At 27.1% G+C, this 15,393-nt stretch overlaps 1 protein-coding gene across 2 annotated transcripts in view; it reads right to left on the reverse strand.

Moving 5' to 3' along the window:
- Nucleotides 1–15,038, reverse strand: part of slc49a4 (solute carrier family 49 member 4) — a 54,275-nt gene extending 39,237 nt beyond the window's left edge. The window contains exons 1-2 of one of the 2 annotated variants that reach the window (XM_054615378.1): nucleotides 14,732–15,038; nucleotides 2,771–2,864 (exon numbers count right to left, since the gene is read on the reverse strand). In XM_054615378.1, coding sequence (XP_054471353.1) covers nucleotides 2,771–2,864; nucleotides 14,732–15,020 — 383 coding nt within the window. In that variant the 5' untranslated portion in view covers nucleotides 15,021–15,038. Of the gene's footprint in view, nucleotides 1–2,770; nucleotides 2,865–10,735; nucleotides 10,757–14,731 lie in introns of those variants that run through there. The other variant, XM_054615379.1, reaches the window with a different exon arrangement.
- Nucleotides 15,039–15,393: the final 355 nt, after the last annotated feature.

Here is a 15,393-nt window from a genome sequence, read left to right on the forward strand (position 1 = left end):
ACAATAACAGTTTACCGTTAACCATCACAGAGTTAAATAAAGTTCTACTGACGATCGTTCTCCTCCAATACTCAGTAAAACATGAGATCAGGACTTCATTTATGCTTTTCTAGTCTCTGATCTCTGATAATGTTACAATGTAAACAACCAATCTGTGTTTAAACCAACAGGAGAGCTAGTAACGTTAGCAGCACCGCTAACGGCTAACAGGAGGAGAGCTAGTAACGTTAGCAGCACCTCTAACGGCTAACAGGAGGAGAGCTAGTAACGTTAGCAGCACCTCTAACGGCTAACAGGAGGAGAGCTAGTAACGTTAGCAGCACCTCTAACATCTAACAGGAGGAGAGCTAGTAACGTTAGCAGCACCTCTAACGGCTAACAGGAGGAGAGCTAGTAACGTTAGCAGCACCTCTAACGGCTAACAGGAGGAGAGCTAGTAACGTTAGCAGCACCTCTAACGGCTAACGGAGGAGAGCTAACAGGAGGAGAGCTAGTAACGTTAGCAGCACCGGTAGCTCTAACGGCTAACAGGAGGAGAGCTAGTAACGTTAGCAGCACCTCTAACGGCTAACAGGAGGAGAGCTAGTAACGTTAGCAGCACCGCTAACGGCTAACAGGAGGAGAGCTAGTAACGTTAGCCGGCTTTTATTTCCTTATCACTTGAATTGTGTGTTTTTAATGAAGAAAAAACACTATAAATTACTATAAAAAAGTAAAAAGATAACATTTAGTATTTTTCTATTTTCATGATTATCATTCTAATCTCAACAGTAGTTATAAAGATGTCTGTCACCTAAACAAAATAGTTTTGTTATACATATATATATATATATATATACATATATATATATATATATATACATATATATATATATATATATATACACATATATATACATATATATTACACATATATAAAACATATATACACATATATATATATATACATATATACACATATATATTATATATATATATATACATATATACCTATATACATATATATAGACTTTGGTAATATATACACATATATATATATATATCACGGCCACCGTAGTCATAGCGTATATATATACACATATATATATATATATACATAATATACAGTGTACATATATATATACACATACATATATACACATACATATATACATACATATACATATATACACATATACATATAGGCATACAGTATACATATATACACATAATAGATATACATATATATTCATATAATATATACAATATATAAGTGGAGGAAGTTTATACATATATATATATACATATATACATATATACGCCTATATATATAAAAATATATATATAGACCATTCATTGACAGTATACATATATAATATACATATATATACACATATACATATATACATATATATATATATATACACATATATATATATATATATATACATATATATATATATATATATATATATACACATATGTATATATACACATACATATATATACACATACATATATATACACATACATATACATATATACATACATAAAATAGTAATATACTTATTTTACCCGCTGTGTATATATAAATATAATCTTTCAGTCCCTATTCTTATTATGAGCATGTCTTTATGGACCCATGTAAAGGATTTTAATTTGCGGCCCTTGAAACTATTTAAACGTCTGTCAGGAACACATTCATACAGAATGTAACGACCATAGAGCAGATCTTAACTCTTCTTTCCTCCCGATTCCTTCACTCCTTTAATAAACTCTCACAGAGACCTTTTATTTCTGTTCATTCAGTTTCTATCGCTGCACTGACGGATTTCTCTCTGAGGGAAAGAAATTGATTTATCTGCTCTTTGAAAGCTCATATTATTTCTAAAAATGCCTTAAAATCCGAGCAGTGAAAGTGATATGAAATACAATTTCCTCCATGTATTGATGTGATATTCTGCCTCATTGTGGAGACGACAGTAATCAGCAGACAGATTAGCACTCAGAAATACTCAATGAAATTACTTCTTTTTTTTAAGGCACATTGTAATTGAGGTGACCTTCTCTGAGTTCCTGAGTGAAGCTGAGAATATGATTTGTTCTTTTAATGTTTCCACTGATGGACCGTAAATGTTCTGTCTGATATGGCAGGAAACCAGCAGCAACGGCATGTAGAAGTTTAGGATCCACAAAGTACTGAGCCGTGTTTCAGACTGACCCTCTGTTCAGATACGGGTCTTTAATTCAGCACATGAATGGTTATTTAAACCACGATAGCATCTCTAATGGACGCTAACGAGCTAACTCATCAAACTCACGGTTCTGATCGTATCACGGATCTGAGATATAGATCTAGGAGCTGATCCCAGAGCTTCATGTGTTAAAGCTGCATTCTCTCTCCTGTCCACCAGGGGGCGACTCCTCTGGTTGTATAGAAGTCTATGAGAAAATGACTCTACTTCTCTCTTGATTTATTCCCTCAGTAAACATTGTAAACATGAGTTTATGGTCTCAATCTCTAGTTTCAAGTCTTCTTCAATACAGCATGATGTTCATTTAGTAAATGATGCTCCATTTAGAGTCAAACAGACCATAAAGCAGGGGATGCTTTAGGGCGGGGCTACACACTGATTGACAGGTCGACACCAGATGGTCACTTCCTGTTCACTGGTTGCAAGAAAATAACATTGCGACGGCCAAAAAAGCCAAACTCAAGGCTTCTTAACATCAGTCCACAAACCACTGACTCAGAACATTTCACATCATCTTCATCATCAGAGAGTCTTACCATCTCCTGAGAGGCTGCTCCGTCAGGGGAATGCTCCTCAGAGCCGATCCCAGCAGCATGAAGAAGGCCGAGAGGAGGAGAGCCGCCCGAAGACCTGAGGACACAGAGAGGATGATGAGGATGAGGGGGTCACATGACGAAGAGGATGAAGAGGATGAGAGGGGGAACATGGTTAAGGTCACCAGGCCAAAATAGTTTTATTCAAATCTAAAGTAACCGCTAAGTAGAGATGCCACTAAAAAGTACTTCATTTTAGATTTATAGGTTTTTGTTTTAGGTTTATTCTTACAAACAGCAAAAAAAATATATATTTTATGTTCATGCTTAAAAAAAAGTTTAAGTCATTATTTCATTGTTGATTTATATGTTTTTTGTTTTATGATTATTCTAAAAAGAAGTTAAAAAAAAAGTTGAAATCATTATTTCATTCTGATTTATGTTTTTTGTTTTATGTTTATTCAAAAAAAAAGGGAAAAAAATGTTAAAAACATTATTTCATTCTTGATTTATATGTTTTTTGTTTTATGTTTATTCTAAAAAATTTACAAATAATCGGTGACAATAATTGATGCTTGAATCCTTGTTATCATGAAGGTTATAATGTATAATTTCTGTTAAATAAACTGCTTTAGAGATGTCGAATCAGCTGTGTGATCATTTTAGAGGAAGTAGTTTGAGTTGCTGTTAAACAGAGACGTGTCTCATTGGTTTGAATGGGGTGGACAAAATAATAGATACACCGTCAGTGTAAAGCAGTACAGGACAGAACACAAAGAGGACAGAACACAAAGAGGACAGAACACAAAGAGGACAGGACAGCGTGGTTAACGTGTCCATGGCGTGACATCAGTCTCTACTCTCAGTTTCAACCACATGACGCTCGTTTTAAGGAAACTCTCTCCACTTCCTGTTCTTCTCTCTTCTCCATGTGAGCTGTTCTGTTACTGAAGCTTTGACCGGGTCAATATGTATTCACACCAGTTACACAGGGCTGGGGGGGGGATTTAAATGTATTGATCCCTGATGGGAAAACACAGGTGTCCTGGCCAAAATAAATACAATTCAGGATAACCATTAAAATAGTTTGAAAACTATTAAAGCATTTAGTAAAACATTTTACCTTAAATTATATTGTTAAGAAACAAATATTTTCATAGGCACATCTTCTTAAGTGAAAAACAAATCTACAATATTGAACAAGGTAATAAGAAATAATTCGTAAAAAAATAAAATAATAATAAACAAAGAAAGTGCGAGTTTGTTCCCTCTTTAATTTCTTTACTTTATTTTTAAAATCAGGCTTTATTTTTCACTTTTTCAAGTCACTATAGACGATTATCCTGATCAACTTATGTTTTTAGTGTTTTTATCGTGATCCGTGATAAAATAAATAAATGAATTGTTCCTTTGCTACTCAGCAGGCCTTGTAGTTCATGTTAGGAGTTTATCAGTCTGTATTTATTTAGATATAGGAGAACATCCTGTTCTGCAGCATCAAACACCGTCACATGTCACAAGCAGCATCACAGAGACCTTTAATAAGAATATTAGTTTTCGGTCAGATGTTCCTTTATCTGGAAAGTTTTCAGCTTCAGTCATCAGAATCAGAGAAAAGGCTACGATTCATTTATTATTTGGATAAGATGATAGTTGCGTGTCGATGCTACAATCTCAGCATTTTATTATAACATTTATATTAACAATAGGGAAGTGGTTGAGCTGCTGCGTTTTGGTTTCACATCCACACACGCCTCTGTATGGTTAACCAATGAGAATTGTTAAATGCTTTGATATTCATCTTTTAAAGAGACATGAATGAGACATGAATGAGTCACATGACACCTACAAACTGATAATGGAACATAATGAAGTGTAGAACAGGGAACTGTTGCAAAAAGAGAGATTTTGCACCACAAACCTTACAAATATTTAATATTTAAGTCATTTATCGAGCAAATAAATTAAACTTTCTCTTTTAATATGAGAGAATCTGCTTCTTTTTACAGTTTTATATCATTTTAAATGGATCTCCTAATATTTTTGATTGTCATTCATCACTAAATTTATCATTTCTTTAAATGAAATGAATGAAAATAACCATTATTTTTCTCAAGATGACGTCCAAAATATATGTTGAGTTTATGGTCACAGAGGAGGAAAGAAATAAAAAAGATATTCACATTTAAGAAGCTGAAATCTTTTATTTTTCTCAATTCATCCTATTAGGCCACTTAATAATAAAATAACCTTCCAAAGGGACTACAGATGGAAATTATCTCTCTAAAACTGAAATTTTGATTAATGTGCACTGTCCCTGGTGGTAATAAAATGTAATAACATTTAATTAAATAATGAACTCATATGATTAAAATATTTGCTGATTAATTTAATGGTTGAAGACTAAATCTATTAATTGTTGCATCTCTACGTCACTGTTTTTCTCAGAAGTGAGCGGTGACCCCGTCCAGTTAGTATTGAGATATTATTGAACCTCATGTGATGAAATGTGGGATAATATTTCACTGACACATGAAGCCAGAGAGGCTTTATCCAAAGTTTCACAACCTCCGCCTTAAATCAGCTGTCGGACTCATTCTGCAACACCAGAACATAAAGGACTGATCACATGATCTGATCTCAAGACTCTATTGGAGGACGACTTTACTGTTGTTAGGGAGGCAGAGTGTGTGTGTGTGTGTGTGTGTGTGTGTGTGTGTGTGTGTGTGTGTGTGTGTGTGTGTGTGTGTGTGTGTGTGTGTGTGTCTGGTTGTCATGTCAGCCTTTTTAAAAACAAGCTCACACCCTGACTTAACTCAATGTGTGACTCAGAGCAGAATTAGTTGAGTATTTACTTCACGGGTATGAAGAATCTGGAGTATTTGAACCGGATCCCTCTGAAACATTTTACTCTCTGAGGCCTCGTGTTTTTTACTGAAATACAAAAGTCCTGCTCCTCTATGGAAACAGAACAATCATGACTAGAAGTAGAGAGAACTCAAACATGTCTTTAGTGCAGAATAACACAGTTAGAATGACATAAATGATAAAAAAGAAAAAAATGCAAGTTGAATTTCTTCGATTCTATTTTACAAAAATTGGAAAATAATAGAATCTATAAATAAAACAATCTTTCCAAGTTCCAAGAAGTGTTAACAATATTAGAAAAAAGTATTTGAGGCTCCACATGCTAGCTATATATATATATATATATATATATATATATATATATATATATATATATATATATCACTTTTTTTGAGCCTCTCCTCTCCTCTGCTGAAGTTCAGTCAATGTTTCCCCAAATTGTTGTCACATGACTGTTGGTCTTAGAAGAATCAACATTACTTCCTAGTTACATTGAGGAGCTCAGAATTTAATGTTTTTTACAGAATCTGTTTAAAGCAAATTTTGTGGCAGGATTTTTAAATGAGACTTTATGAGAATAAATTTATTTTTATTTTTAATCACAATTTTAAGCTTTGTTTTTGTGGCTTTTACTGACGGAAATGTTTGTCGCACATGATGTGTTCAAGGACTGTCGGAAAAATATTAATCTGACAATTATGTTAGTTTTTACAGCTTCTGGCTACAATGAACGGTGTCATTTTGGCGATCTTTTAAAGAAACATGATTTTTTAAACCCGCTGGTGGGGTTTAGAGGGTTAAACAGTCTTGTTTTGTTCATTCACTGAAGGCAGCAGAAAAGTTGAAAATCTGATGATAATGTCTGTTTTTACAGATTCTAGTTAGGATAAATTATGTTATTTTGGTGAATTAAAGAACACATGCTTAACTATTTCTTCTTCTCACAGAGCAGTAGAGATGATGTGTTCAGGGACCATTATAAAGTTTAAAATCTGACAATAATGTCTGTCTTCACAGCCTCTGAGAGCAGCAGATATAATGTGACACCCATCAACCTCTAATTGCTGCTGAATCATAATCACATGAGGAGTTGTGACATTTCTTGGCATGATTTGAGCTTGAGGTCTTCAATTCATCACCGACCAAAGCGTTGCTGCTGCCTCGTAACTGTTTTGGTCACCTGACCTGTGCTAACATTGACTGATCACAGTCAGGTGATGAGGAGGAACCGGTTAGGTGAAGAGCTCTCTGACTCTGACAAACGCTCCTCACAACATGTTCTGTGGTTTTAAGACCTTTGTGATTTTAGACTCTTTTTCCAGAGAGTTTAACATTTCCTGCATCAGCACTTTTTACTGTCACATGATCCACTAGACACTAGAGCGTAGAAAACCATCCACATGGACAAACAGGAGTTTTACTGCCAACATGTTAAAGGAGCAAGTGTCAATAAAAACACTAAGTACAAAGGAAAGACATGTTTTAACTTATAAATAGTCACTTCTCATAATCAATTTATAGATTTTATGGAAAAATGACCAAACATTTGCTGTTGCTCCTTATTGCATTTCTCTGTTTTATACCTTTATAATTTAATATCCTTGTTTTTTATGAAATTGTGATGGTCTTTATTGTTTATAGACTAAAAAGAATGAGTCAACAGATAAAATAAACATTTAAACTAATAAATTGCTCTAATCTTGCTATTTTCTTAGACTAAATCAGGGTTTGTCAATTCAGTTGGAAAAATATAAGAGAATGATAACAGCTAAAAAAGACATTTACACACATATTTATACATTTATGTAAATGTTTATATATATATATATATATATATATATATATATATATATATATAAAACAAACAAAAACAAAAAAATATATATATATATACATTTACATATATAAAAAAGGGTTGATTGGTTTATCAAATAGACATATAAATCAAATATACACGTTGTTTTCCATCAAAAGTACAATATTTCAACTAGGCTTAATTAGTACGATCGGCCAGTGATTGATGAAATATTGACATCTTTTACTTAAACGTCTCAAAACATGAGATCAAGAGCATTTCGATTGAATCTTAACGGCTCTCAACATGGCGATGTCTGAGCTGGCGGCTCATAGCTAACGTTGCTAATAGCGCTACTTTTAGAAAAGTACTACCACACTGTAAAAGAAAAAGTCCTGCATTAAAAATTCTACTTAAGTATTTAGGTGTAATCAGGAAAATGTACTTAAATAATTAAAAATACTAAATATAGAAAAATGTCTCCTGTGACTGTTGTTCTTTTATATATCATATTTTATTATTAAATTATTATTACTTACTTGGATATTTCTGTATAAGACTGCAAATAATGATAAATGGGTTAATCTGCAATCATTTTCTAGGTTAACCGATGAATTCTGAAATTAGTTAAATAAATACCATCACAGCTACCCAGAGTCTCATCTTCAGATAAAAATCATTAAAAATAGATAAAAAATTACAACAAATCCAGGTTAGTCTTGTTGAAATTTTAAATATTTTTTCACAAATAAAAGCACAAATAACAGACTTTAATAATTTAAAAGTAATAATAATTAATAATTCAAGAGCACAAATGCAAATCCTATCATTTAGGAAGCTGAAACCATGAAATGTTTTTGTATTTAAAAAAAACTTAAAGGAATATCAAATTACTTTTTTAATTTTTTTTATACAGTAACTAGTAACTAAAGCTGTCAAATAATTATAGTGAAGTATATAGTACAATATTTCCCTTTTAGAAATTGGAATTATTTTAAAATGTATTACAAAACATCTAAAATAATCTTAAATTCTTTAGAGAAACTACAAATTTAAGCTGTCATTTAATGATAGTGAAGTAAAACGTACAATATTACACTTGTAGAACGTGACATTAAAAGAAAACAAGTAACTCAAAAGTAAACTTGTTTAATGAAACTCTACAACTTATATCAGCTTTAAAAATGTGAGTTTGGATCACATTATCTTTGTTAAAACCATCAAAATAAATTATCGTATGCTGTGATTTAAATTGTGAAAACAGAATTTGTTCTCGAGCTCCAGAATCTGACAGATAACAGAACAGTGTGTGACACCAGTAAACCTGGCAGCATGAAGATAAGAATATCTGGTGTCGGATGTCGAGAAACAAACAGCAGACTTTTGAGTGATTTAACCATCAAACGCATCCTGTCATGTGTTATTTTAGGATTTAACTGAGGCTGATAGGGTTCACATTTCCTGTTATTATTATATATTACTTTAATTTATTAAATGTGTTTTTTTAGGATTTAACTGAGGCTGATAGAGTTCACATTCCGTGTTATCATTTATTATATATGACTTTATTTATTTATTTTATTTACTTTATTTATTTTATTTATTTTATTTATTTTTTATTTACTTTATTTACTTTTTTATTTTATTTACTTTATTTTATTATTTTATTTACTTTATTTTATTTATTTATTTTATTTATTTATTTACTTTACTTTATTATTAATTTATTTTATTGTATTATTGTATCATTGTATCAATGTATTATTTATTGTATTATTGTATCATTGTATTATTGTATTATTGTATTATTGTATTATTATCTGATGGAGAGGACACAGTTTATTTTATTTATTATTGTATTATTGTATTAGATAAGATAATCCTTTATTAGTCCCGCAGCGGGGAAATTTGCAGGTTTACAGCAGCATAGAGTAAAGTGCACACAAGAGACATAGTAGAAGAAAGACAAGATAAAAATAAAAAATGAAAATAAAAAAAAACAAGTATTATGAATAAGCAATAAAAAACAGTAAAAAATCAACAATAACTGAAATATTATATTTACAGACAGAAAAAAACTATTTTAACTATTATTGCACATTATTGTATTATTGTATTACTTATTGTATTATTGTATTACTATCTGATGGAGAGGACACAGTTTATTTTATTTATTATTGTATTACTTATTGTATTATTGTATCATTGTATCATTGTATTATTGTATTATTGTATCATTGTATTACTATCTGATGGAGAGGACACAGTTTATTTTATTTATTATTGTATTATTGTATTATTATCTGATGGAGACGACACAGTTTATTTTATTTATTATTGTATTATTTATTTATTATTGTATTATTGTATTACTATCTGATGGAGAGGACACAGTTTATTTTATTTATTATTGTATTATTGTATTATTTATTTATTATTGTATTATTGTATTATTTATTGTATTATTATCTGATGGAGAGGACACAGTTTATTTTATTTATTGTATTATTGTATTATTATCTGATGGAGAGGACACAGTTTATTTTATTTATTATTATTGTATTATTATCTGATGGAGAGGACACAGTTTATTTTATTTATTGTATTATTGTATTATTATCTGATTATTGTATTATTTATTTTATTTATTGTATTATTGTATTATTATCTGATGGAGAGGACACAGTTTATTTTATTTATTGTATTATTGTATTACTATCTGATAGAGAGGACACAGTTTATTTTATTTATTATTGTATTATTGTATTATTATCTGATGGAGAGGACAGTTTATTTTATTTATTATTGTATTATTGTATCATTGTATTATTGTATTACTTATTGTATTATTGTATTATTTATTTATTGTATCATTGTATTATTGTATCATTATCTGATGGAGAGGACACAATGTCCCAGAGACATAAACAAAGAACCAGCTGACCTTTCTTGTCCATCAGCAACATGAGCATTAATGTATTATTGTATTAATGTATTATTGTATCATTGTATTATTGTATTACTGTATTATTTATTGTATTATTGTATTATTTATTTATTATTTTATTTATTATTGTATTATTTATTGTATTATTATATCATTGTATTACTTATTGTATTATTGTATTATTGATTTATTATTTTATTTATTATTGTATTATTTATTGTATCATTATATTATTATATTAATGTATTATTATATTAATGTATTATTATTTATTGTATCATTATATTATTATATTAATGTATTATTTATTATATTATTGTATTATTATTTATTGTATTATTACGTAGAACCAGCTGACCTTTCTTGTCCATCAGCCACATGAGCATTAATGTATTATTGTATTAATGTATTATTATTTTATTGTATTATATCATTATATTATTATTATTATATTGTATTATTTATCATTGTATTATATTAGAACCAGCTGACCTTTCTTGTCCAGCAGCCACATGAGCATTAATGTATTATTTTATTGTATTATTATTTATTGTATTATTATTTATTGTATTATTATATTATTATTATATCATTGTATTATTTATTATTATTATTTGTATTATTATTATTTATTTATTATTATCATTGTATTATTTATTATTATTATTATATTTATTATATTATTATAATATCATTGTATTATTTATTTATCATTGTATTATTATTATTATTATTATTTATTATTATATCATTGTATTATTTATTATTATATCATTGTATTATTTATTTATTATTATTTGTATTATTATATTATTATTATATCATTGTATTATTATTATTTATGTATTATTTATCATTGTATTATTATTATTTATTATTATTATATCATTGTATTATTATTTATTATTATATCATTGTATTATTATTATTTATTATTATTATATCATTGTATTATTATTATTTATTTATTATTATATTATATTATTATTATTAGGTAGAACCAGCTGACCTTTCTTGTCCAGCAGCCACATGAGCATTAATGTATTATTATTTTATTGTATTATTATTATATTGTATCATTATTTATTGTATCATTATATTATTATATTATTATTATATCATTGTATTATTTATTATTATTATATCATTGTATTATTATTATTTATTTATTATTATATCATTGTATTATTGTATTATTATATCATTATATTATTATATTATTATAATATCATTGTATTATTTATTATTATATCATTGTATTATTGTATTATTATATCATTATATTATTATTATATCATTGTATTATTGTATTATTATATATTGTATTATTTATTTATTATTATTATCATTATTATTATATTATTATTATATCATTGTATTATTATTATTTATGTATTATTATATCATTGTATTATTTATTTATTATTATATCATTGTATTATTATATTATTATTATATCATTGTATTATTATTATTTATTATTATTATATCATTGTATTATTATTATTTATGTATTATTATATCATTGTATTATTATATTATTATTATTATATCATTGTATTATTATTATTTATGTATTATTATATCATTGTATTATTATTATTTATTTATTATTATATTATATTATTATTATTAGGTAGAACCAGCTGACCTTTCTTGTCCAGCAGCCACATGAGCATTAATGTATTATTATTTATTGTATTATTATTTATTATTTATTTATTGTATTTATATTATTATATTATTATTATATCATTGTATTATTTATTATTATTATATCATTGTATTATTATTATTTATTTATTATTATATCATTGTATTATTGTATTATTATATCATTATATTATTATATTATTATAATATCATTGTATTATTTATTATTATATCATTGTATTATTGTATTATTATATCATTATATTATTATTATATCATTGTATTATTGTATTATTATATCATTGTATTATTTATTTATTATTATATCATTGTATTATTATATTATTATTATATCATTGTATTATTATTATTTATGTATTATTATATCATTGTATTATTATTATTTATGTATTATTATATCATTGTATTATTATATTATTATTATTATATCATTGTATTATTATTATTTATGTATTATTATATCATTGTATTATTATTATTTATTTATTATTATATTATATTATTTATTATTTAGGTAGAACCAGCTGACCTTTCTTGTCCAGCAGCCACATGAGCATTAATGTATTATTATTTTATTGTATTATTATTTATTGTATCATTATTTATTATCATTATATTATTATTATTATTATATCATTGTATTATTTATTATTATTATATATTGTATTATTATTATTTATTTATTATTATATCATTGTATTATTGTATTATTATATCATTATATTATTATATTATTATAATATCATTGTATTATTTATTATTATATCATTGTATTATTGTATTATTATATCATTATATTATTATTATATCATTGTATTATTGTATTATTATATCATTGTATTATTTATTTATTATTATATCATTGTATTATTATATTATTATTATATCATTAATGTATTATTATTATTTATGTATTATTATATCATTGTATTATTATTATTTATGTATTATTATTATTGTATTATTATATTATTATTATTATATATTGTATTATTATTATTTATGTATTATTATATCATTGTATTATTATTATTTATTTATTATTATATTATATTATTATTATTAGGTAGAACCAGCTGACCTTTCTTGTCCAGCAGCCACATGAGCATTAATGTATTATTATTTTATTGTATTATTATTTATTGTATCATTATTTATTGTATTTATATTATTATATTATTATTATATCATTGTATTATTTATTATTATTATATCATTGTATTATTATTATTTATTTATTATTATATCATTGTATTATTGTATTATTATATCATTATTTATTATATTATTATAATATCATTGTATTATTTATTATTATATCATTGTATTATTGTATTATTATATCATTATATTATTATTATATCATTGTATTATTGTATTATTATATCATTGTATTATTTATTTATTATTATATCATTGTATTATTATATTATTATTATATCATTGTATTATTATTATTTATGTATTATTATATCATTGTATTATTATTATTTATGTATTATTATATCATTGTATTATCCATTATTATTATTATATTATATTATTATTATTATTATATCATTGTATTATTATTATTTATGTATTATTATATCATTGTATTATTATATTATTATTATATCATTGTATTATTATTATTTATGTATTATTATATCATTGTATTATTATTATTTATGTATTATTATATTATTTATTATTATTAGGTAGAACCAGCTGACCTTTCTTGTCCAGCAGCCACATGAGCATTAATGTATTATTATTATTTATTATTATTATATTATATTATTATTATTACGTAGAACCAGCTGACCTTTCTTGTCCAGCAGCCACATGAGCATTAATGTATTATTATTATTTATTTATTATTTATCATTGTATTATTATTATTATATCATTGTATTATTTATTATTATTTATCATTGTATTATTATTATTATGTATTATTTATCATTGTATTATAGGTAGAACCAGCTGACCTTTCTTGTCCAGCAGCCACATGAGCATTAATGTATTATTATATCATTGTATTATTATTATTTATTATTATTTATCATTGTATTATTATTATTTATTATTATTTATCATTGTATTATTATTATTTATTATTATTTATCATTGTATTATTATTATGTATTATTATTTATCATTGTATTATTATTATGTATTATTATTATATCATTGTATTATTTATTATTATTATATCATTGTATTATTATTATTATTATTATATCATTGTATTATTATTATTATGTATTATTTATCATTGTATTATTATTATTTATTATTATTATATCATTGTATTATTATTATTATTATTTATCATTGTATTATTATTATTTATTATTATTATATCATTGTATTATTTATCATTGTATTATTATTATTTATGTATTATTATAATATCATTGTATTATAGGTAGAACCAGCTGACCTTTCTTGTCCAGCAGCCACATGAGCATTAATGTATTATTATTATTTATTATTATATTATATTATTATTACGTAGAACCAGCTGACCTTTCTTGTCCAGCAGCCACATGTATTATTAATTATTATTATTTATCATTATTATATTATTATATTATTTTATTGTATTATTATTATTTATTATTATTTATCATTGTATTATTATTATTTATGTATTATTATATTATATTATTATTATTTCGTAGAACCAGCTGACCTTTCTTGTCCAGCAGCCACATGAGCACCAGCCCCGGTATGAAGCCCGCCGGGCCCCACAGCAGCAGCAGCGCCGCGTCGTCGTCCCTCAGCCCGGCGGCCCTCTGCAGCTGAGCCGAGGCCGCGCTGCCGCCGGGCCCCCAGAAGCTCCGCACGCAGCCCTGCAGGAGGCCCAGCAGAGAGAACAGGCACAGGACCCGCCACCGGAGGCCCGGCGGCCTGCGGGGCTGCGGGGCCGGGCCCACCAGCGGCTCCCGCTCGGCCTCGGTGCTCGAACCCCCGGAGCCCATGGCAGCAGAGTGTCCGTCCGTCCGCTCGCACGGCCAGCTAGTAGTGGCTCCACTGCGCATGCGCGGGAAGGAAGTAGTCCGGAGAGCGCATGCGCGTCACGTGGGGTTTGTTTACTTCCGCCAGAGCCTCAGATACACGTGGAGAACAAGGTGAGCTGTTCTGTCTGCTGGTTCAGGGGGTTCTACACTGGAACCAGTGGAACCAGTGACACCAGTGGAACCAGTGGAACCAGTGACACCAGTGGAACTGAGGAGGGTAAGAAGACAACCAGTGACACCAGTGAAACACCAGTTAAACCAACTCCACTAGAGAGGAGGAACTAAAACTGAACTGACACCAGTGACAAAACCAGTGAAACCAGTGGAACCAAAT

Source organism: Anoplopoma fimbria, chromosome 16 (genome assembly GCF_027596085.1).
Source record: "Anoplopoma fimbria isolate UVic2021 breed Golden Eagle Sablefish chromosome 16, Afim_UVic_2022, whole genome shotgun sequence".
In the NCBI taxonomy this organism is placed as follows: domain Eukaryota; kingdom Metazoa; phylum Chordata; class Actinopteri; order Perciformes; family Anoplopomatidae; genus Anoplopoma; species Anoplopoma fimbria.